This window comes from Homarus americanus, unplaced genomic scaffold, assembly GCF_018991925.1.
Source record: "Homarus americanus isolate GMGI-L3 unplaced genomic scaffold, GMGI_Hamer_2.0 scaffold49399, whole genome shotgun sequence".
NCBI lineage: Eukaryota > Metazoa > Arthropoda > Malacostraca > Decapoda > Nephropidae > Homarus > Homarus americanus.
In genome coordinates, this window is record NW_024711986.1 from 100,121 (window position 1) to 122,072 (window position 21,952).

Below are 21,952 nucleotides of genomic sequence, written 5' to 3' on the forward strand. Positions count from 1 at the left end.
TATCATCAACACGCCCACAGCCTCGCCAACACGCCCACAGCCTCAACACCACGCCCACAGCCTCACCAACACGCCCACAGCCTCACCAACACGCCCACAGCCTCACCAACACGCCCACAGTTGTTCTACTGACCCGACCTTCTCACACGGCTGCCTTCTAAAGCTATGAGAGTGTAAGAGGATTACTAGGTGGGAGGGAGGGAGGGAGGGAGGGAGGGAAGGGAAGGGAGATTGAAGGAGGGAGGGTTGGTAGGGAAGGACACGTCACTGTTTGTCGCTTCTCACTTGTCTGTCTGTCTGTCTGTCTGTCTGTCTGTTACCTGAGCATCTATGTATAATATGTGACTATTTGTTTATGATAAATTATACAGAGTTGAGTGTTTTTTCCCACCTGTTCTTGGGGTATGTCTCTAATGGTCGGATCACCTGAAGAATAGACACCCTAACGCTTACCAAAACTAACGTCACCTGGTAGTGGGTAGTAGCGGTTGTTATGGTAGTGGTGATGGTGGTTGTAGTGGTAGTGGTGATGGTAGTACACACACGTCTGGCAGCTATAAAACACGGTAGCCCTCGCCCTCCCCACCAGTGCTTGCCCGACCACGGTGCTACACGTGTCTCCTACACGACTCTGACCGACCACCAGATACACCCCCCTGGCCACCCCCCCCTCCCTCACACACACACTGTCCCACTGTACCAACCTCCTGTGGCACCTGACACTAGTTCCACCTGACACCACTACCACAAAGCACGTGACACGTTACACCAGTGTCACACCTCCCGTGGCACCTGGCACTAGTGTCACGCCGTCAAGTAATTGCCACCTGTGGATCCTCTGTTGGCTGATTAATTAAACCCTTCACACCTGGACGAGCACACAGGTACACCTTCCATGTTAATTATTATCACATTAATTATAACCACATATCATCACATTAATTATCATTATCATAACTAATTGTCACTCGTGATGGTAGACAGGTGTGTAATGGTGGTAGACAGGTGTGTAATGGTGGTAGACAGGTGTGTAATGGTGGTAGACAGGTGTGTAATGGTGGTAAACAGGTGTGTAATGCTGGTTGACAGGTTTGTAATGGTGGTAGACAGGTGTAGTGGTGATAGACAGGTGTGTAATAATGGTAGACAGGTGTGTAGTGGTGATAGACACGTGTAGTGGTGGTAGACATATGTAATAGTGGTAGACCGGTGTGTAGTGGTGGTAGACACGTGTAGTGGTGATAGATTATACACTGACGTTTTAATTACTTTAACAACTTAGGTAAGGTAATAGTGTCATGCAATTGTGTTGTTAACTTGTGGATGGTAGTAATGGCGAGTTCTACTTAACTTGTTAACTTTTGGACGTTAGGTTAAATTGGGTTAGTGTGTGGGGTGGGGTAGGTTAGGTTAGGTTAGGTTAGGTTAGGTTAAGTTACAGCAAATTCAATTAGGTTACGTTAGGTTATGTTAAGTTAAACCAAATTAGGTTAGGTTGGGTTAGGTTAAATTAGGTTGGGTTAGGGTGTGTGTGTATGATGTACTGTAGGGTCATGTAGAGAACTAGGCCGCCCCTGGGGCTTAGGCGGGGTTGTGGGTGGCGGGATGGCTTGGTGTTGGGTGGCTTGGTGGGTGGCGGGTTGGCTTGGTGTTGGGTGGGTGGCGGCTTGGAGGTGGGTGGCTGGATTGCAAAGATGTTGACAGCGTGCATTATTAGTGTTGTATGTGTACACTTGTGTGGGGTTGAGATACACACACACACAGTAGTCTTGGTGTAATTTCAATTCCTTTTTACATCTCGGGCTTTGCAATCTGTTGAAGTGAGCGAGCAATAGTGGCCTCTTGTGTCGCTGCTGTGGCCTCTGTGTGGCCTCGTGTGTCGCTGTGATATAAGACGCTGTTATGGTGGAATACTTAACCTGGGAACCTCTTGAGATGCCAGAAGATAATTCCTACCTCCTCTTCCCTTATCCCCTTCCTCCCCTTCCCCCACCCCCTACCTCCCCTTCCTCCCCTTCCCTCACCCCTCTTTTCCTCTTCCCTCATTCTCCCTCCTCCTCTCTCACCCTCTTCCCTCACCCCCTCCTTCCTCTTCCATTACCCCTACTTCTCTCCCCCTCTTCTCTCCCTCCCCCTTTGGCCTCCACACACTAATATAAGGTACGCTTGTGTGTAATAATAATAATAATAATAATAATAATAATAATAATAAACGGTTTTGTAATAGAGTTGCTGCCGGTGGCTGAAAATATGCAAACTTACATGTGATTTGCACATAATAATATACGTTCAATACTTTTACAGGGCTGTACACTGTACAGTACATAAATCAGGAGCTGTTTATTATTTTAACAATAGATGGGATGGTGCTGTTCGTATATCTATCAGTGCGGGCTCTTATGGGCTGAGTTTTGTTGTAGTGGCGGACTGCGCGAGGTGGGAGGGGGACTGCAGGTGGCAGTAGGTGGCGATGACGAGGATGGTGCAGTAGTCCACTGCCAAACCCTGCTAGTGTGTGTGTGTGTGTGATTGGCTTGTGTGGGTGATGAACGATGCTTTTCATTCAATATACTGTAACAACAACAACAGCTGCAACAACTACAACAACAACAACAACATACAAATAAAAAATATGAAGAGAGATGTTAAATTATAATCCCACTTAACGCCATGACACTCCAGCCGCCGATGGTAAACACGACCAGGGAATTTTGACCACAAACTGTACAGGTGGGTCGTGCCTCTTGGTGAATGTGTCGTATTTACATCACACACACACCACACCCCCCCACACACACACACACACACACACACACACACACATATGTTTAGTCATCTTTCATATTCGTGATCATATTTAGTCTTAAATGATTTCTGAATATCTTAGTCAGGTTGTGGATTTTTTTCAGCGAATTCTTGGGATCTGGACCATGACGAGTCAGCTGTGTCAAAGAAAGCGATGAAAAAAGTATTATTGGGTAAACTCAAGTATTTTGGGGGACTGACGTGTGTGTGTGTCAAAGCTTATCTAATAAAAATTGCTGTAATATCATAATAGTTTTGTACTCTGGATTTTTTACATTATGGTACGGACCCGTGATGATGGTACAGTGAGGTGTTACGGTACAGGAATACAGTGATGGCTGGTCAGACGTCACCATATTTCATAAACTAATTTCCAGGCCCTCGGTAAACACACACACACACACACACAGAGTTGAACTATTAAAGGCAGGTTGTAAATATGACTCCCGGGGCTTTACTAATGACCTCCTCGCGGTTTGTTGTAGTCCACGCAAACAAGTCTGCTCCAAAATACATCCATTCAAAACATCTTTACTTATATGTGTGTGTGGGCGGGGTGTTTTTTGGGTGTGTGTGTGTGTGGGCGGGGTGTTTGTTGTGTGTGTGTGAGTTGGGTGTGTAACTGTGTATGTATGTATGAATCTGAATTTTTTTTTTAGACCGGACAGCAGCTAGTTTATTGTGCACCTCATACTCATCCTGTGGGAGGTAGCGCATAAAGGATTACAGGTCAGAGGTCACAAGGGTCTTTATCAGAGCCCAGTGGTCAGGATACTGTGGCGTTGAGAGTTAGAGTATTTCTTGTACATTGTTTGTTTAGTTCGGTACATAGAAGTTAACTTAGCTGGTAGATAAGAAGTGTGGATACAGCCTTAGTATATCTTGTATAAGCTATCTTGCCATCAGAGATAAAATGTTGTGCTATTCTATAAACAGTGTGCTTTGGACTCATATCACACACACACTCACACAACTACTACTACTACTACTACTACTCCCTTTCTCTCTCCTACTCCTCCTCCTCCTCCTCCTCCTCCAGCCCCTACTCCTCCCCACTCCTCCTCCTGACCCCCTCTCCATCCTTTACCCCCTCCTCCCCCCCACCCTCCTCCTCCTGCTCCTCCTCCTCCCTGCCCCCCACCTCCTCCCTCCTACCTCCCACCCCTCCTCCTCCCTACCCCCTGCCCTCCTCCTCCTGCCCCTACCCTCCTCCTCCCACCCTCCCTACTCCCTCCTCCCTACCCCCCTACACCTCCTCCTCCTACCCTCCCACCCCTCCTCCTCCTGCCCCTCCTCCTCCTGCCCCTCCTCCTCCTGCCCCCCCTCTACCCTCCCCCCTCCTCCCCCTCCCCTCCCCTGAGACGTGTGTAAATCAATGACCCACACACTCCTTGGTTCCACCAAAAAAAAAAAAAAATCAACCTACTTGACGTCAATACACGGAAAGCGAATTAAACTTGAACGATATTTTAAACAGTGTGAAATAGGACGAAGTTTTCTTAGACACTTTATGTTGACGTTATTTTTAGTGGACGAGGTGGATTTTTCTGTGTTTTGTTAGGTTTGGTTAGGTTAGGTAAGCGTTAGGGTGTTTATTCATCAGGTGATATAAGCTGGGACTAATCTTCAGATGTTTGCAAGTTAGAATGATGTTAATGATGTTGACCATTACCTAATAACTGTGATTATAAAGAAAATAGCATGAGATAACAAAGGGGGGGGGTAGTATGGGGGAGGGGTGTAGGGAGGGGTGTGAGCAAGGGGGGAGGTGGGAATGGGTGGGGAGGGAGAGGGTGTGAACATCGTGGTAAACACTCAGTAATTATGGCCGCGTCTGCCAGACCTCGGCGGGGACCAGACTGTACCTCATAACCTGCCACTTATGTTGTCTGCCGCCACCACCACCCGGGTATAAAGCTCCTTCATCTACAGGTGGTGTGGACACCTTCCCTTCACCTACAGGTGGTGTGGACACCTCCCCTTCACCTACAGGTGTTGTGAGCACCTACCCTTCACCTACAGGTGTTGTGAGCACCTCCTCTTCACCTACAGGTGTTGTGAGCACCTCCCCTTCACCTACAGGTGTTGTGAGCACCTCCCCTTCACCTACAGGTGTTGTGAGCACCTCCCCTTCACCTACAGGTGTTGTGAGCACCTCCCCTTCACCTACAGGTGTTGTGAGCACCTCCCCTTCACCTACAGGTGTTGTGAGCACCTCCCCTTCACCTACAGGTGTTGTGAGCACCTCCTCTTCACCTACAGGTGTTGAGCACTTCCCCTTCACCTACAGGTGTTGTGGACACCTCCCCTTCACCTGGACGCACACTGTCTCAGGAGGTAATTAAAAAGTCTTCTCATTTGGTTAATTAGATCACTTGAAGGGAACTAGAAGATGAGCAGCCATGTATTGTGGTGGTAGTGGTGGTGATGCTGGTAGTTGTTGTATACGATGGTGGTAGTGGTAATTGATGTTGGTAGTGACAGTGGTATAAAAGATCAGAAGAAAGAATAACAGGAAAAAAAGAAAGAACAAGAAAGTAGTAGAGAATACGCAGAACAGTGGGAGCCTTGAGCAGTGCTATGTGGCCGCCTGCAAGCATCTTATTACTAGGGAGTCTGGTCGTGTTGTCTAGCCCAGTGAGCAGAGTAATGACACCACTAAACTGTGATGGTGACTATTAACATGGAAGGCAAGGTGGTGAATGTTTTATTACTACAGTGGTACAGTTGCAGAAAGGTGTTCCTCCGCCCCCTGTGGTAACCTGTCTCTCCAAACACCAACCTATATGACCCATAGCAAACCTTTCCACCAATCACATCATGTCGTAGCCAGTGGTACAGTCGGCCACACATCTACCTGGTACGGTTAGCAATGCCAATCCTCTCTCTCTTTTTGTCAATGATGTGTGGACGAGTGATGGGGGATGGCGGGGGTGGGTGTAAGGTGGTGGCGAGGTACAGGGGTTAAGGTGGGTTATAGACAATGAGAAGGATGGGGGAGGGGGAGGGATTTTTGCAGCTACCACATCGTATTTAATAAGAAATGTTAGGTTAGGTTAGGGGAAGTAATCCAAGCTCACTTAAATCTAAACTGGGATTCAAGTGACGATTTTACGCTGGAGGAGACTCGGCACACAGGAAGTCCTCACATTATCAACATTTAAGCCAAGGCCACGTGCGGTATTTATTGATGACTATATATATGTATTTTCGTGGTGGTGGCGGTAGTGTGGTGGTGGCGGTGTTGGCAGTGCGGTGGTGGCAGGGGCAGTGTAGTGTTGGTGTGGTGGGGGCAGTGTGGTGGCAGGGGCGGTGAGCTCTGGCTCGTCTTTCTCTTGGTGACTTGACTGTGGTGATCCTGGTGCTTGTGTGTGTAATGAGTGATGAGTTACACGCCATTATTAGAGAGAGAGAGAGAGAGAGAGAGAGAGAGAGAGAGAGAGAGTTATGCGCGGGTCTTAATTTTTAGGCCAAATTAACCAAATAAAGGTTCGGTTCGGTTCGGTTCGGTTCGGTTCGGTTGCCTTTATACCAGGAGTCGCCGCTTAACAGAAAAGTTTTCTCAGTGAGTTAGTTAGTTACTCATTCGATATAAATATTCATCGCTCGGGCAGGACGCGTATTAAAAGTGGAACATGGTTGATGACGTCTGTGTGTAGCTGGTGTGACGGTACAGCGTGTGGTGGTAGTGTGTGATGGTACAGTGTGTGGTGGTAGTGTGTGACGGTGTGGTGGTAGTGTGTAGCGGTACGGTACAGCGTGTGGTGGTAGTGTGTGGCGGTACAGTGTGTGGTGGTAGTGTGTGGCGGTACAGTGTGTGGTGGTAGTGTGTGATGGTACAGTGTGTGGTGGTAGTGTGTGGCGGTACAGCGTGTGGTGGTAGTGTGTGATGGTACAGTGTGTGGTGGTAGTGTGTGACGGTACAGTGTGTGGTGGTAGTGTGTGATGGTACAGTGTGTGGTGGTAGTGTGTGGCGGTACAGTGTGTGGTGGTAGTGTGTGATGGTACAGTGTGTGGTGGTAGTGTGTGGCGGTACAGTGTGTGGTGGTAGTGTGTGACGGTACAGCGTGTGGTGGTAGTGTGTGTGGTGGTAGTGTGTGACGGTACAATGAGATGGTACAATATTTACGTAGGTGGAAAGAACGATGCGATCCCTTCCCTCCCTCCCTCCCTCCATCAGGTTACCATGACAACACTCAACAGTTTCAGGTCTATACTATACACTATTGTTTTGCCTGTGGTGGTGGTTATGGTGGTGAGTTGTGCTTCTACCACCACACTCCCAGTCCTACTATATAATGGTGTCAGGCTTCCAACACTGTTACCACCACTACCACCACACTCCCAGTCCTACTATATAATGGTGTCAGGCTTCCAACACTCCCAGTCCTACTATATAATGGTGTCAGGCTTCCAACACTGTTACCACCACACTCCCAGTCCTACTATATAATGGTGTCAGGCTTCCAACACTGTTACCACCACTACCACCACACTCCCAGTCCTACTATATAATGGTGTCAGGCTTCCAACACTGTTACCACCACTACCAACACAATCTCAGTCGTACCAAACAAGAACAAACCCTTCAAGAACTTAATTTTAAACTTGTTACTTAAATTAAAGCAGTAAAATAAATGAAGGTTTACTGTACCCTGGTTGTGTTTTACTGCTCTTGGACCTAACTTGACGCTTGTTCTCTGTGGTGGAGACGTGAGGGTGTGGTGGAGGCGTCAGGGTGTGGTGGAGATGTGGTGGAGACGTCAGGGTGTGGTGGAGGCTTGAAGGTGTGGATGATCCTGGCTGTGGTGGAGACGTGAGGGTGTGGATGGTCCTGGCTGTGGTGGAGACGTGAGGGTGTGGATGGTCGGCTGTCAATGGATGGATGGCGTGACCGGGTACTGTGTGACCAGATGAAGAGAGGGAGGGTAGGTAGGCAGGGAGACGGAGATAGGTAGGGAGGGAAACAGGGAGGGAGGGAGAGAGATAGGCAGGGAGAGAGGTAGGTAGAGAGGTAGGGAGGGGGGAGGTAGGTAGGTAAGGAAACAGGCAGGGGGGTAGCGTTAGGGTGTTTTAATTAACAGGTGAAATAAGCTGGGGTGTCTAATCTTCAGGTGATACAAAAATTTACATTGTTCTTAGGCAGTAAATCACAAAGGGTAGGTATAGTGGACAACCCCTTGACACACTGGCGTTGTTTATATGACACAACACACACACGACACAAAACACATGACACAACATACACACACACACACACACACACACACACACACACACACCAAAACACACAAACACTACACACCAAACACACAACAACAAACACAACATACACACACACACACACACACACACACACACAAACACGACTCACCAAACACTCGCCGTAAAAATAAACTACTGACATATATTATTTCCTTGTCCAGTTTACATTAATATCGAGTAGTTGCGTCAAAGACATTTTTTTAATCATTATTTAAGTGTTACATTATTGGCCATTTGCTTTTAGATTGAACACCACCCGACAAACTGGATATATGAAATTATTATATAGTTTTTGGTTATATAATGTTACTTTCTGGTGAACAAATTATATATAGATGAAACTATAAACCTCTGCCATTAAAACCAGCTGGTCTTTAAAGGGGAGGGGGGGGGTAGAGACCATTGGTTATCATCGTGTAGGTAATGTTTATACCTCGTGTGACGTCATTAGCCATCCGTGTATATCTGGGTCTTGATGGCGATAATATTTTGAATTAAGTTTTGAGGAAAGTTATTTATTATTATTATTATTATTATTATTATTATTATTATTATAGTCCGAGTCTGTGATTGTGTAAGTGACTCTCTCTCTCTCTCTCTCTCTCTCTCGATACAATTTCTATAACAACAACAAAAATTTAATTGGTTTTATATTTTTGGACAAGACTACATTGTGTAAACTGCGTCACGCTCTGGTCCAACACTGTAACACTGACATAAGATGGTCTGTGTGTGTGGGGTGGAAGGGAAGGAATCAGAAGGGAGGAGGAATCAGAGGGAAGGAAGGTAAAGTAGAGGGAGGAGGAATCAGGTGAAGGGAGGGAGGGAATCGAGTGAAGGGAGGGAGGGAATCGAGTGAAGGGAGGGAGGGTAAAGTGGAGGGACACAGACCAGCAGGTAGCAGAGGAGAGTTTAATAGTGAGAAGATACACGACCACCTCCTCCATATTCCCCGCCTCGGTCATTATTTCCCCGCCTCGGTCATTATTTCCCCGCCTCGGTCATTATTTCCCCGCCTCGGTCATTATTTCCCCGCCTCGGTCATTATTTCCCCGCCTCGGTCATTATTTCCCCGCCTCGGGCATTATTTCCCCCTTGGTCATTATTTCCCCGCCTTGGTCATTATTTCCCCGCTTTGTTCATTATTTCCCCGCCTTGTTCATTATTTCCCCCTTGGTCATTATTTCCCCCATGGTCATTATTTTCCCACCTCAGATTTTTCCCCCGTCGTCCCCGTTCACTTACTGCCCCGGATGTTGTACTGTGTAATGCTGTTATTATTGATGTTATTGTTGTTATTACTAGTGTCTGTGTTGGTGGTGGTGGTTGCAGGTAGTTGTGGTAGTGCAGGTAGTAGTGATGGTTGTGGTGGTAGTGCAGATGGTGGTGGTGGTGCAGGTAGTAGTGGTTGTTGTGCAGGTAGTGGTGGTTGCAGGTAGTGGTTATTGTGCAAGTAGTGGTGGTGGTGGAAACGGTGTCAGCATCAGCAGAGTTAGCGAACGATGTCAGTAAGCGGCGTTTAGGGAGATATGTGGAGTGTCAGCAAGGTGGGAGGAAGTTAGATGAGATTTGATTGGGTTATATTAGGTTAGGTTAGTTAAGGTGAGGTAAGGATAAATTTGGTTAGGTTAGGTTTGGTTGGTAATGTTAGTCCTAATTACTACCTGTACTCTTAATTAAATACTTAATACCTATAATTATACTTATATTTTAAGGACTTTTTTAGTCTTAATATTTTTTGTCATTTTTTTCTCTATATCACAACACGAGTTTATGATGAACTTTTGGACAACTTTTGGGGGTCACAAAGTGGAGATCTAAACTGGGGTCAACTTCCGGGGTCACAGATTGGGGTCACTTGATTTGGGGCCGCAACTGAAGGGGGGGAGGGGGTCAAGGATTTTTAACCCCCAAAACGAGTGACTGACAAACTGCACAATCATCAGCAATGTCGGGAGGGTGTCAGCGCTGGTGTGTTGTGCTGACGTAATCGTGGTGGTGGGGGTTAGGGGAGTTGAAGGAGGGTAATTAGGGACACACTTGGGTAGTAATAATACCTTCAGTGTAGTGTAAGTCACGCTTATTCACACACACACACACACACACACCACTTAGTTGGGTATGACTCATCATTTTAGTCAGGTGTCAGCAGAGTATATGTCAGGCGCCAACAGGGTAATATGTCAGGCGTCAGCAGGGTATATGTCAGGTCTCAGCAACGTATATGTCAGGTGTCAGCAACAGGGGGGGGGAGGTTGCAGCGCAAGCCTTCCCACGTCAGCCAAGGAAGAGAGAGAGAGAGAGAGAGAGAGAGAGAGAGAGAGAGAGAGAGAGAGAGAGACCCCCATAACTCACCAACTATCAGCGGTCTTGTGTCTTGCCTCCTCGTTCATAAGTCACTAAATAATGTCTACTAAATTATCACCTTATCAAATACCTCTGCTTCTAAGCACTCGTAAAGTGTTATATCGCCCCCCACACACACCTTCCTTCCTGTTGGTTCGATCTAATACTTCTTCACCGCGTCTTGTACTGGATGTAAAGGGGTCCCAATAAACTAATCCTCGTGCCTGTGTTGAGAGAGAGAGAGAGAGAGAGAGAGAGAGAGAGAGAGAGAGAGAGAGAGAGTATATATATATTTATCGTGTCACCACCCATTCATTGATAGTCACAATAAATATTATGAAAAGTGTGTGTGTGTGTGTGTGTGTCATAGTTTATCTTAGGTCACTGAGATTGACTTAACGTCCATTCAGTGTCAGAAGAAAGTTAGGTCATAACAAGTCAGGTCAGGGGTAGGTTCTTCAGGTTTACTCCAGGGTCAAACGAGGTCAAGGCCAGGTTTTCCATTGTTCAATCAGGTCAGGTCAGGTCAGGTCAGGTCAGGTCAAGTGAGTCGTGGTATTGGGAGGTAATGGCTCCTTGACCTGCCTGGCTGACTCTCAATAAAGCATCGTAATTGCTATTGTAACCACCAATTATTTTGACTGGAATGAGCAGCTGCGCAACGTTGATGGTGGTAGTGGAAGTTATGCTGGTGGTGGTGGTAGTTGTAATGGAATTGTGGTAGTGGGGGTATGGTGATTGAAGGATGGTTGTGAGGTGGTGGTTGTGATGGAATAGTAGTAGTAGTGATAATGGCGTGATTGTATATGTTGTGGAGTGGTGGTTAATTGGTGGTTGTGGTGGAGTGGTGTTAGTAATGGTGGTTGTGATGATGATAGAATAGTGGACATGGTTGTACTGTAATGGGAGATATGATCAACACGTAATAAGGTCCACATGATAAACTGTTGGTGGACATTACACTCATACTGACACTCAGGGTTTTGTGGGGTTAAAGAAAACGTTGAGAGGAGATAGTCTTTAGCGGTGACTATGGTAATTACGGTGTTGGCGGCGTCACTGGTTTGATATATACAGTGTCATGGTAACGGTTCGCGGGCAGTGTCTGTGTCCACTCAAATCTCAGATGATGTGTTACTATTATTATTATTATTATTATTATTATTATTATTATTATTGTTGTTGTTGTTGTTACTTCTACTACTACTCGGTACAGTGTGTCAGACATGTGACTGACAGGTGTGTCTCTCCCCCAGGTGATGGTGACCCGGCTGGCGTGACAACACTGTAGGAGGGGGGGTGGAGGAGGAGGAGGAGGAGGAGGAGGAGTGACAGGCAGAGATGATGGATTCTTGGCGACCTAACCCAAAGGCGCCGCCCTTCGTGCCCCGACGGTCGTGTGAGGGTCGTCGGGATGGCACTCCTGGCGGCAACAGTGCCTACCACCGCCACCTGCCGCAGCTGCTGCCCCGAGGGAGGCGCCTGGCCAAGCTCCTACAGGTGGGTCCTCGTGTGTAATATTTCATCCACGGTAATCACGTCACAAGAGGAGTGAATGTCGTAGTTATTGTTGTTATTTAATGTTCTCGTCCAGGGCACCCCAGTTCACCCATATGTGAACAACTTGACAGATGGGGAAGTGAAGGTGGTTTAGTGCAGTGTTGTCTTAGTCTTCAGTGTGCTGTATCCACACTGCCTCTAACAGGCCACCAGGCGTTCGAGAACGAGTTTCTGTCAATATACGGACAAGAACAGATGGAGACACACACGACACACCTAAATAATGTTGTAAAATGTTATTATGTGGCACTTAAATGCAGAATAATACATCGGTTTTATGTTTAAAAGTACAAAAATAATACATCAGTTTTAGACCAACACTACTGACACCTTACCTAACCGAACGTAACGCTACGCTGACCAAAACAAGAGATCAGTGTTTCCAGAGAGAGTTGACCACTACTCCATCTGTCAGTTGATACACCATAACAAATACAGACACACTGACCAAACACAGGCTAATGACCACACGCTGTCTGTGAAGGTTAGTCAACAACTCGCCTCTATTGACGAGCAGTGTTTGGTTGTGTGGGTGAGGCAATAATACGTGTTGTTGTGGGAGAGAGAGAGAGAGAGAGAGAGAGAGAGAGAGAGAGTTGTGTATAAATGAACACCATGTAGCAGGGTTTCTCATACCGAGGTAGCTTACACTGTGGTGAAATACGTGGGGCACCTTTAGACAAACTTGCAATCCAGCGTGATAAGTCGACAGATGTGGGTAGTTGACGCATTTAAAAATAACAAAAGTGCTGGAAAACTACAGATGATGCAGCTAGTGGTGGCTCATCTGCTCTTCCTGCTAATGGAGTTGTGTTCTTACTTCCCAGAACTGAATGAGCTGGTAACATGCAACACGAATTCCTAGAGTTGGTGAATGTCTCTATTGCACAAGATTTATTTTAATCACTTCACCTGCTCTAAAATAACCGAGTCCTATCCTGCTGTGGCTGAGGTCGCTGCCAAGTAATTGCTGGTGTTCCCAAGTTCCTTTCTACGTGAGCAAGGATTCTCACCGTGTTTGACTAAATGTGGAAAATGATGATTGAGTCTCCTTATCCCACACTACTCTAGTACCCACATCCCTCAGTGCGCCTTACTTTACATAATGCGTTGCTGGGTAATAAAGGGATGTATGTGGAAGGTGGGACGTGTAGGTAGGTGGGTGGGTGGAGGGTTAAAGGCATTTGTGTGTGGGTGGAGTAATGTGAGTCGGTTGCCTTGGGTGATTATGTGGTATTGTGTGTGTGTGTGTGTGTGTGTGTGTGTTCTGGACTTGACTCACATTGACTAATATACAAGAATTAATTGTCTTACTTCAAATGAGTTACTAGAGACCTCGGTGTGGTTCCAGTACTGTGTGTCAGAAAAACTCACCCCGCTGTTATCTTCTGCAGGGAGGGCTGATGCTGGTGCTGGTGGCGACGATAGCCATCAACATCTCCTTCATCGTGGAGAAGACCAGACAACTGAAGGCGCCCATCACCACCACAGGTGAGTTACCGTAGTACCTACCACTACCTTGTATGATGGTAGTAGGTGGCCTGAGTTAGTACCCGCCACTACTACCACCCTCCTGTAGTATGATGGTAGTAGTATGATGGTAGTAGGTGGCCTGAGTTAGTACCCGCCACTACTACCACCCTCCTGTAGTATGATGGTAGTAGGTGGCCTGAGTTAGTACCCGCCACTACTACCACCCTCCTGTAGTATGATGGTAGTAGGTGGCCTGAGTTAGTACCCGCCACTACTACCACCCTCCTGTAGTATGATGGTAGTAGGTGGCCTGAGTTAGTACCCGACACTGCTACCACCCTCCTGTAGTATGATGGTAGTAGGTGGCCTGAGTTAGTACCCGCCACTACTACCACCCTCCTGTAGTATGATGGTAGTAGGTGGCCTTGCAGTGTATCATGGCTTATATACTGTACACCCCCCCCCCCCAAGGTTGCCAACTACACACAGCAACAGAAGAACCAGACAGTGACATAATAAAAATATACCTAAAGAAGATTTTTTTTTTCTTAATCTATTTTTAAAGTTTATTGTTCCCAAGATGTGAGGATCTGTTTGGCTGCACGCGCGCGCACACACACACACACCTGAATCACTGTTACCAACACTTTGTACACTCATCGTAGAGATAAACTTACCTTCTCCCAAACACTGTAAGAACATGACTCACACCTCAGGCCCAATAACCCCGTTAATATCACGTTGCAGGTAGTGATGGTGATGGGGGCGGCGCGGGTGTGGGTCGGAGGAACAACCTGCGGCTCCAGGAGTCACCGCCCAAGACCCTCACCGTCGACGTCGTGTCCAGCCAGAACCGTGTGGCTGTGACTGTTGACGGTGCCACGGTGAGTGTCTGTTGTTACCTGGCCAGGTGTGTCACGGTGCCAGGTGTATCACTTGCCCCTCACACACACACACACACATCACCTCCACTTTGTCTCTTGATAATTATCTTCCTTCTGTTTACACCGTTAGTCTAGCCAGCCTCCTCCCCCCACCACCAGCCTGTGGCATTATACCATTATGCTCCCCCAGGGTGCACTGCAGTGCCGCTCCCCTTGGCACTCCTCATGGTAGTGCTCTATGGCTTTCTCCCTGACAGTACCCTCGTTAGGCTCTCCCATAAAGCACCCCTTTGGCACTACCCATGACCCTCTGCCATGACATTCCCCTCATTCCTCCTTCCTCCCCCATATCCCCCCCGTACCTCCTCCCAGGCACTGTGGGAGGGGGAGGTGTTATCTGGGCACAAGTTAGCTGAGAGTGCCAGGTGGCAGTGTTGGAGGCACCGTGCCTCACCCACCAACCATCATTTTCATATCATATTCATTTCCTAATTAAAGGGAGACTGGTGACTTTCACGGCTCTAGGAGGCTGACTGGTGATTTACAGGACCCTGGTGAGGGAGATGTGGTGGTGAGGGAGGTGTGGAGGTGAGGAAAATGTGGTTGTGATGTTGAGGGAGTTGTGGTGAGGGAGGTGTGGTGGTGGTGAGGGAGGTGTGGTGGTGGTGAGGGAGTTGTGGTGGCGAGGGAGGTGTGGTGGTGGAGGTGAGGGAGGTGTGGTGGTGGTGAGGGAGATATGGTGGTGGTGAGGGAGATGTGGTGGTGGAGGTGTGGTGGAGGTGAGGGAAGTGTGGTGGTGGAGGTGTGGTGGTGAGGGAACTGTGGTGGTGGTGGGGGAAGGCTCATAACTCATCATCCATTAAGTCTTGTCTTGTCCGGAGGCCGCCTGAGTTACGACCCCGCCCTCATACCTCACAGCTGGCTCTCCTGTGGCCTCTTAGTGCCTCACAGCTGGCTCTCCTGTGGCCTCTTAGTGCCTCACAACTGGCTCTCGGTAATGTAAAATGTTCAATAATGGTAGAGTTCAATAAAGAAAGGGTCTCCCCCCAAGCCATGCCCATCAACTCGACAGCAGCCAATCAGGTCGCTGGAAACAAACAATACACCTCTAAGCTCCACCCACACCGATTTAGTTAGACTGGTTGAATTAATTATTGTTATAAAATGATGAATTTTTGCCATTGAAAATATTGAAAATTTTGAGGGATTCTGTTTGATGACTTTAGATAATGTTGTTGTTGTTGTCTGTGTGCTAGATTTTGTTTTAATGTTTTATGCTTTCACAGTGTTGTTGGGTGTGTTTTGTGTTGTGTGTTTGTGTTGTTAGTATGAGTGTTTGCGTTGTTAGTGAGTGTGTTGTATGTTTGTTATGTGTGCAGGCATTACAGATCATGAAGGAGTAAAAGTGTTGAGAGATTCACGTGTGTCTGGCCTTGTGAACCCTCCTCTACTTATTCGTGACCTCAGATGACCTAACTTGTCCTTTATGTGTGGCACAGATCGTGGAGGAGGGGGAGGAGACGAAGGGTCGAGGGATACACGTGGTGGTGCTACACCAGGCGAGCGGCGCCGTCATGGCTCAGCGGGTGTTCGACACTTACTCCCCCCACGAGGACGAGGCCATGACGCTCTTCCTCAACATGGTGTCCCCCGGCAGGATCCTCGTCCTCGCTATCAAGGTCAGTATTGCTCACCTCGTCCTTCAAGAATTAACTCTCTTAGCTCAGGCTATAGTTCAAGGTCATTCTTATTCACCCCATCCTTCAAGGTCACTATATATCAGCTTAGGTCATCCTCCAAGGTATCTTTAACACATCAGGTTATGCTTGTAGGTCAGCAGTCCAGCTCTCAACTCGTCCTCTTAACTCAGGTCAACCTTAATGACGACTGTTTTCACTGTTGTTATAAGATTATTACTGCTCTTCAACAACTAAGGTCTTTAAGTGTGTAACAAGGTTAGTAATTATACTATTACATCAACAATTAGAGATTATGAGAGATAGAACTCTGTGTGTGTGTTCACTCAAGTTATACTTCATCCTTTCTTTTAGCCCATCCTCCAGAGTCATTACAGGTCATCCTCCAGTGTCATTACAGGTCATCCTCCAGGCAGAATGTCATTGCATTTTCTTACCAGTTCTTCTGCACAGTTAGACAGTGATACAGATTAAGTATATAAGCTGTGGTATAGGATATAGAGACCGGGTGTAGTGAAGGGAAAACGTAACTTACCTACTGGCTGTAGCTACAGGCTGGGGGAAACCGCACCTATCTAGAGGCTGGTGTGCAGGTTGCAGGTACAGGCCTGAAGTAGTGCACAGGCATTTGTTTACATAACGGCCTGTGGCTGTTACGTAAGCTAAGTAATGGTTACAAAAATACGGTACTTTACAGATCGCAGTACAGGCCGTGTTAGGACAGGCCATGATACAGGTTGAAAGGCAGATCAGGCAGGACACACTATCCAGCAGTGTTAGTTTAGACAATGGCCCGCTAGCTGGTGGTGGCAGGAAATTAACTCGGGGTTATATTTTGAGACTTGGGTTTAGTGTTCGACGTTGTTGTTATCAGGCGTGGAGTGACTCTCTCTGTCTCTCGTGGTTGTGTTGCAGGGTATTAAATCGTTGTGTTTGTGTTGCAGGACGAAGGGACATTCCAGATGAAGGGCGGTGGGCATGATGCCCTGCGCCGCCTGGGCAGCACCCATGCCCACGAACTGGGCTGGCGGGACATGTGGGCGTTGGTGAGCGCTAAGGGCGGCAGGATGTACGCTGAGCAGCTCTCCCATAGCCCGGACTTTAACACCTGGGGCGCCCCGGTCATGCTTCGAGCAGAGGTCCCCCTTGTACCCCTCGAAGGTGAGTGACTGGTATATCAATGTAAATAAATGTTTATGTAATACTGTTAGTTTAGTTTAGATAAGTTTAACTTATCTTAGCTTAGTTTAGATAATGTATTCTGCCATCAAGACAAATGGTGTAAATATAAAATTACTCTTGAAATTTGTGTACCATCTGTTGTCTAGGCTAATAAGTGTATTAGACAGACAGACAGACAGACAGACAGACAGACAGACAGACAGACAGACAGACAGACAGAGAGACAGAGAGGGAGAGATAGATAAATAGATAGAGATATACTAAGAGATACAGTAGAGAGATACATAAAGATATATGAATATATATAAAGATAGTTATTTAAATGGATAAATATAAAGAGAGAGATAGATACAGATTTTGAAGAAGTAAAAAGCATCATACAAATTTACATTCATTCAACATGTGCAATATACTGTACGTATATATAAACAATACCCCCGTATAGGTATAATGAAACTTAAACTGTTGTCAGCACTATTATTAACTATCAGTTTACTAATACATGTTGTTGTGGTGGCAGAGAGCGAGTGTGGGTGGACAGACACTGATGAACACCGCCGCAGGAGTGAGTTTTGTAGTCACATCGAGGGATACGGGTCTGTGTGTTCCTGTACCGACCCAGCTCCTCTGGCCTTCACCACCGACCCTGTGAGTGACTTGACTTGTTTTGTTACTTGTGAGTGTGTGTGTGTATGTATGTATGCTTGTGAGGCTATGTGTTTGTGAATATTTGTCTTTTTTTGTGTGTATTGTATATATATTTTGTGTATTTTTGTTTGTGTTTATAATAGTGTGAGTTGTGTCAGTGTGAGAGATTAGATTTGAATTTTGCCATGGACAGCAGCTAGTTTATTGTGCACCCATAGAGAGCAGAGGTCACATTGGGTGTTTATCACAACCCAGTGGTCAGGATATTGTGGAATTTATTATTATAGAGTATTTACAGAGTATTTCCAAAATTTAATTTGTTTGTTTAGTTCTGTACATAATAGATGACTTGTTGTCCCAGAAAATGAAAATGTACATTGTATATTTGATTTCTAACATGTGAACCTGTGACAATTAGTCTCAGCATCATGAAATGGCATATATTTATTGCTGATTTTGTCCAACACAAAAAGCCCTTAATTTTCTTGCTCTGGGTACGGTCCTGCGTAACACTCATTATGAACAACAACAGAAGGATCAGGTAAACATTAAGACAGTAGACATGTGTTTATTTTCCATCACACCTGTGTTGTCCAGTGGCTAGGTAAAAGTCTACCCTCCTTCCCCCTCACCCAGTACCAATTCTCACCAAATGAATGTCAAGCCAGTGAGGAAAGACACTCCAAGAGCTGCCTGATGCAACTGATAATGATAATAGTGTGGGTGTGGTTAACTGCTCTGTAACTCACCAAGACTGTGCTTGTTGCCATATTGAGGAGCTGAATTTGCTCAGGATTTAATTTGAGACACGATCAAATAATGCTATACCTTGTACTGTACAGTATTGACATTTTCTGATACATAAGCCATGAAGAACTTTGTATGTACAAGATTGACTTTATGGATTTTGATGGGGAGTGAGTGAGTGTGTGTGTGTGTGTGTGTGTGTGTGTGTGTGTGTGTGTGTGTGTGTGTGTGTGTGTGTGTGTGTGTGTGTGTGTGTGTGTGTGTGTGTGTGTGTGTGTGTGTGTGTCTGTCTGTGTCTGTCTGTGTGTCTGTCTGTCTGTCTGTCTGTCTGTCTGTCTGTGTATGTATGTATGTACAGTATATATGCCTGCCTGCCTGCCTGTCTGTCTGTTCCCCCACATCCCTCCCTCCTTTCCCCCTCCCTGCCCACATGGGCCAAGATAACACTAATGAACCTTCCGGTCCCAACTTCCAGTGTGGGTCGCTCCCGCCACTAAATTTATGAAATTATCGGAGTTGATAGTTGAATGGGTTAAGAGGGGAGGGGGCAGGGTGGGGAGGTCTGATTAATGCTAAAAGTCCCGTGTGTGTGTGTGTGTGCGAACTCGTTTTCTTTACTTTATTCATTTTGTCTCAGTGTTATACTATATTGAGCTTTATAGTACAGTATCGGCAAGCAATATTGTCTCATTAGTTCTGTCTATTTTATTATTGGAGTCTTGCCTTATTACTTAGGGTGGCCAGGATCAAGCACATACACGTAGTCTCCCTTGAACCCTTCATTTGGTGATGCTCATTAATTCTTACTGTTCAGGTGTGGTCCTCCCCTTCCACATTATGGCCCTAAATATTCATCTGCTTCACCTCAGTTGGTTCACACACACACACACACACGTCACCAGTCACTAGCACATCCTTCCGTCCAATTTATCATTCGTCTATGTGTTCTTTTCTTATTCATTCTCATTGATTTTTTGTTTTGTTTTTCAGATAAACTTAATTAGGTTTTCAGGATCTTATGTGAAATTTATCAAGTTTTGTAATCTTTTTTATTCCAGTTAAGTAAATTATATTTGAAAGACATGAGAAAAACTTTGATGTATTTTTGTAATCCAATTACTGTCCATCTTCTACCCGGGTAATTGTACCATTGGGGGTTCATGTAAAGTTATGGTTAAAATTCCCGGAATGCTTGGCAATATCTGGTCTCTATTTGTGGGTCACATATATCTAATAACACTGCTTTTTATCACATGCTGGAGCAACAAAACGGAAGAATAATACTCCTTAGTAAAAAGAAAAATCTGAGGAAATGTGTTAAAATTCCAATCCCCTTCAATTTAAATAATCCTCAAGTACTTCCATGACAGATATTGTCATGTTTCCATGAAATTTTGTCCACAACTGTGCTGCTGAATTCTCATCATACACTTGACTTTCTAACCTTTCATTACCTTAAGGCCTTACTGATATAATGTTGCTCTTGGATAGAAGGATTCATTTGATTACGGGATCTTCTGATAACTAGAAGATGGTTATTACAGTTCTGGTCATTAGTTTTAAGGACATACACAACACAGTATCAATATGTTACAGTAATATATGATTATTATATTTAAATATTTATTTACAGTTACTAAACAACCAGGTGCATGATGTGCCCGTTGCCATCATTGCCAGCAACCGTCCTCACTACCTGTACAGGTTGGTAATGTCCTCACTGTGAAAAGGTTGGGTTAGAATAGACACTGTACTTTGTTGAATAATACCTGTACTGTATTGTACTGTACTGTATTGTACTGTACTGTACTTTACTGAATTGTATATGAAAAACTTTATCCTAAAGAAAGTCTGGTCTACATCACTAATGTATTTTGCAACAGGTCTTTGCGTTCCCTGCTGGCAGCTCCTGGCGTCAACCCAGAAATGATCACAGTCTTCATTGATGGTTACTATGAGGAACCTCTCGCTGTGACCAAGCTGTTTGGGTTAAGAGGGATACAACACACACCACTTGGGGTGAGGAATACCGGTATACTGTATTTTATTTTAGAGGAAAATGTTAAATATAACCAAGGAAGATGTATGGTGGTCATGTTTAAGAGAACTGTACTGTACTGTTGCTTCTAAACTGTGTGTCAGGGGAAGAGAAATGTAGCTGAAGAAGAGGATAGGAAGTGTGGATCGAGTGTTTGTACTAAAGAACAAGACTGAAAGGAATCTTATGAAGGATTGATTAAAGTTCATGGTATTTGAAGGTGTTTGTTGACATGATTGGATAAGATGGAGGTAATATGTAGAGAGGAAGGTTTGTGCAGAGAGACAGGATGACATGTGTGAGTGAGCAGGCTGGTGGTATTTCAATAGTACAGTATTTTGATGTCTGTATTACTGTTCTGACTTGTTTTTTTCTTCAGATGAATTCTGTTGCATAAGTTTGACATTAATGATATGAAGATATACCGAGGAGGTGTAGTTTTATTGTTAAGTGATGCGTAATACACTGAAAGTTCATTACATTAGGAACCTTGAGTACAGAGACAGATTATAGCATCTTAATTTGCACTCCCTCGAGAGATGTAGAGTGAGGGGTGACATGATAGAGGTGTATAAATGGAAGTCAGGGCTGAACAAAGGGGACATTACAAAGGTACTCAAACTATCCAACCAGGAGCGAACTCTAAACAATGGTTTTAAATTAGACAAATTTAGATTTAAGTGCGAAATAGGTAAACATTTGTTTGGAAATAGAGTAGGACGAGTGGAACAAGTTATCAAATATCATCATTAGCTGGATAGCTTCAAATGTAGGTTGGATGGATATATGAGCATTACGGGTTGGGTGTAAATGGGACTGCCCAGTATGGGTCAATAGGCCCGCTGCAGTTTCCTCCATTCTTGTTATGTTTTTATAGAAGGTGCTCTTACCTTCACTTGGTTATAATAAAGATATAGTGGACAGTACAAGATATGTTATTGGTATGATAGTTATGCTTTTACTCAATGAAAAATTAATATCAGGTGTGATATCAATTCCTTCAGGTGAGAAATGCCCGTATAGCCCAGCACTACAAGGCGTCACTGACAGCCACCTTCAACATCTTCCCAGCTGCTCGTTATGCCATCATTTTAGAGGAGGACCTCGATGTCTCTCCGGACTTCTTTAGGTAAGTTCCACTGGGTGTCGGAGGAAATGTTGTCTTCATACGTTAAGAGTGGATATTATTTGAGGATGTTACAGTATATTCATAAGTACAGGTATACCTGGGTAGGGTAGGGTAAGTACATCAAGTGTAAGTTAATGTACAGTGAGTGTGTGTATATAACTAATGAAAATATGGAAAC

General features: G+C 45.5%; 1 protein-coding gene across 1 annotated transcript; it reads left to right on the forward strand.

Moving 5' to 3' along the window:
* Positions 1 to 524: 524 nt before the first annotated feature.
* Positions 525 to 21,774, forward strand: LOC121859128 (protein O-linked-mannose beta-1,2-N-acetylglucosaminyltransferase 1-like; the record flags this gene model as incomplete). Its single annotated transcript, XM_042355837.1, is given in 10 exon segments — positions 525 to 884; positions 11,673 to 11,916; positions 13,371 to 13,467; positions 14,197 to 14,333; positions 15,833 to 16,012; positions 16,975 to 17,191; positions 17,733 to 17,860; positions 20,241 to 20,311; positions 20,491 to 20,626; positions 21,650 to 21,774. Coding segments are annotated over 9 exon segments (1,250 nt in total), but the record flags the coding sequence as incomplete, so codon positions are not given.
* Positions 21,775 to 21,952: the final 178 nt, after the last annotated feature.